Raw genomic sequence first — 1,763 nt, forward strand, 5'->3', positions numbered from 1 at the left:
ATACATTTCATTATACTGGACCAATTGACTGAATTCTCACTGCTAAAATAAGGTTCTCGCTTGTTCTCTCCCCCCCCCTTTTAGGTTTCATTATGGAAAACACTACCAGATTCTGAAACATTCCTTGAATGTTCAGAATATTACTAGAAGACACTTCACAACTCATTTGTCAGGTTCAAATGGTGTGAGTGCACATTATGCAAATCATGCATGATTTTTCTTCATTTATCTACATTCTACCCTAACTGGTCCTTGCTGTAAACAAAACAAAGATATTCAGCTCAGAAAGATAGCCTCTTACCAAATCCCCTAAATTAATATTTATTATGCCTGAGGAATCAAGTACTGTTTCATTATTGATATATTTCACTACTTCCATTAGCAATTAGGTGAATAGATTGTGAATGAATTTTATGACTTGCACTTTATTCAAAAGAAAACAACACAAAAAGTAAGGGATTACCCACTGGTAAGTGGCACATCCATTATCAAGCATATGGATTTGAGCCTCCAAATGGAGTATTCATTTCATATTGTTTTTTCCTTTGCAGATTATTTTTAACCAGTGCTTTCTCCACTTTGCCTGAAAAAATGTGGCAAAATATCAGCGTAACTGAATTCATACTGTTAGGATTGGCCCAAGAGCCTATGAAAAAGAAGATGGTATTTGTAATCTTCTTCATTTTCTATGTGGGAACCATGATAGGGAATTTGCTTATTATTGTGACCATCAAGTTCAGTCGGACACTTCAGAGCCCCATGTATTATTTCCTATTTTACTTGTCCCTTGCTGATTCCTGCTTCTCAACTACAACAGCCCCCAGACTAATTGTGGATTCACTCTCTGCACAAAGAACTATATCTTACAATGAGTGCATGACTCAAGTCTTTGCTCTACATTTATTTGGCTGTATGGAGATCTTTGTGCTCATCCTCATGGCTGTGGATCGCTATGTGGCCATCTGTAAGCCCTTACATTACTCAACCATCATGAGACGACAGGTCTGCACCACCCTGATCATTCTTGCATGGATAGGGTCTTTTATCCATTCTATAGCCCAGATTATTTTGGCATTGAGAATGCCTTTCTGTGGACCCAATTTGATTGATCATTACTGCTGTGATTTGCAGCCCTTGCTGGAACTTGCTTGCATGGACAAATATATGATCAACCTATTGATGGTGTCTAACAGTGGGGCCATTTGCTCAAGCAGTTTTGTGATTCTGATGATCTCATACATTGTCATCTTGCATTCACTGCGGAACCACAGTGCAGAAGGGAGGAAAAAAGCTCTCTCGACTTGCACTTCTCACATCATAGTAGTAATCTTATTCTTTGGTCCATGTATATTCATATATACACGCCCCCCAACCACTTTTCCCATGGACAAGATGGTGACTGTATTTTATACTATTGGGACCCCTTTTCTCAACCCAATCATCTACACCTTGAGGAATGCAGAAGTGAAAAATGCCATGAGAAAGCTCTGGTATATTAAAATTACCACAGAAAGCAAAAGATGAATTGAGGACTTAAGCGGATTCCTTAAACATGTACAGATATCAAATATGATAGTGTACATCCACTTGCCCAACACTCTCTAATATAATAAATAATAAATATGATTTCCTTATTTTTTTTTCTACCTCTGTCCTCAAACTTGTAGCTTTCCTCATAGTGCCAGCCTGGTCTCTTCCCCTGAGAGCTCAAGTTTGACACTATGGGTTATGAAATGCTCATATTTCATAATATGAAATATTTC

The 1,763-nt window shown here is 37.9% G+C and overlaps 1 protein-coding gene across 1 annotated transcript; it reads left to right on the top strand.

The window, feature by feature from the left end:
- Positions 1-591: 591 nt before the first annotated feature.
- On the top strand, positions 592-1,524 carry LOC132010469 (olfactory receptor 4C11-like). The gene has a single exon (XM_059388317.1). The coding sequence runs from the start codon at positions 592-594 to the stop codon at positions 1,522-1,524; it is 933 nt and encodes a 310-aa protein (XP_059244300.1).
- Positions 1,525-1,763: the final 239 nt, after the last annotated feature.

This window comes from Mustela nigripes, chromosome 1, assembly GCF_022355385.1.
Source record: "Mustela nigripes isolate SB6536 chromosome 1, MUSNIG.SB6536, whole genome shotgun sequence".
Classification (NCBI taxonomy): domain Eukaryota; kingdom Metazoa; phylum Chordata; class Mammalia; order Carnivora; family Mustelidae; genus Mustela; species Mustela nigripes.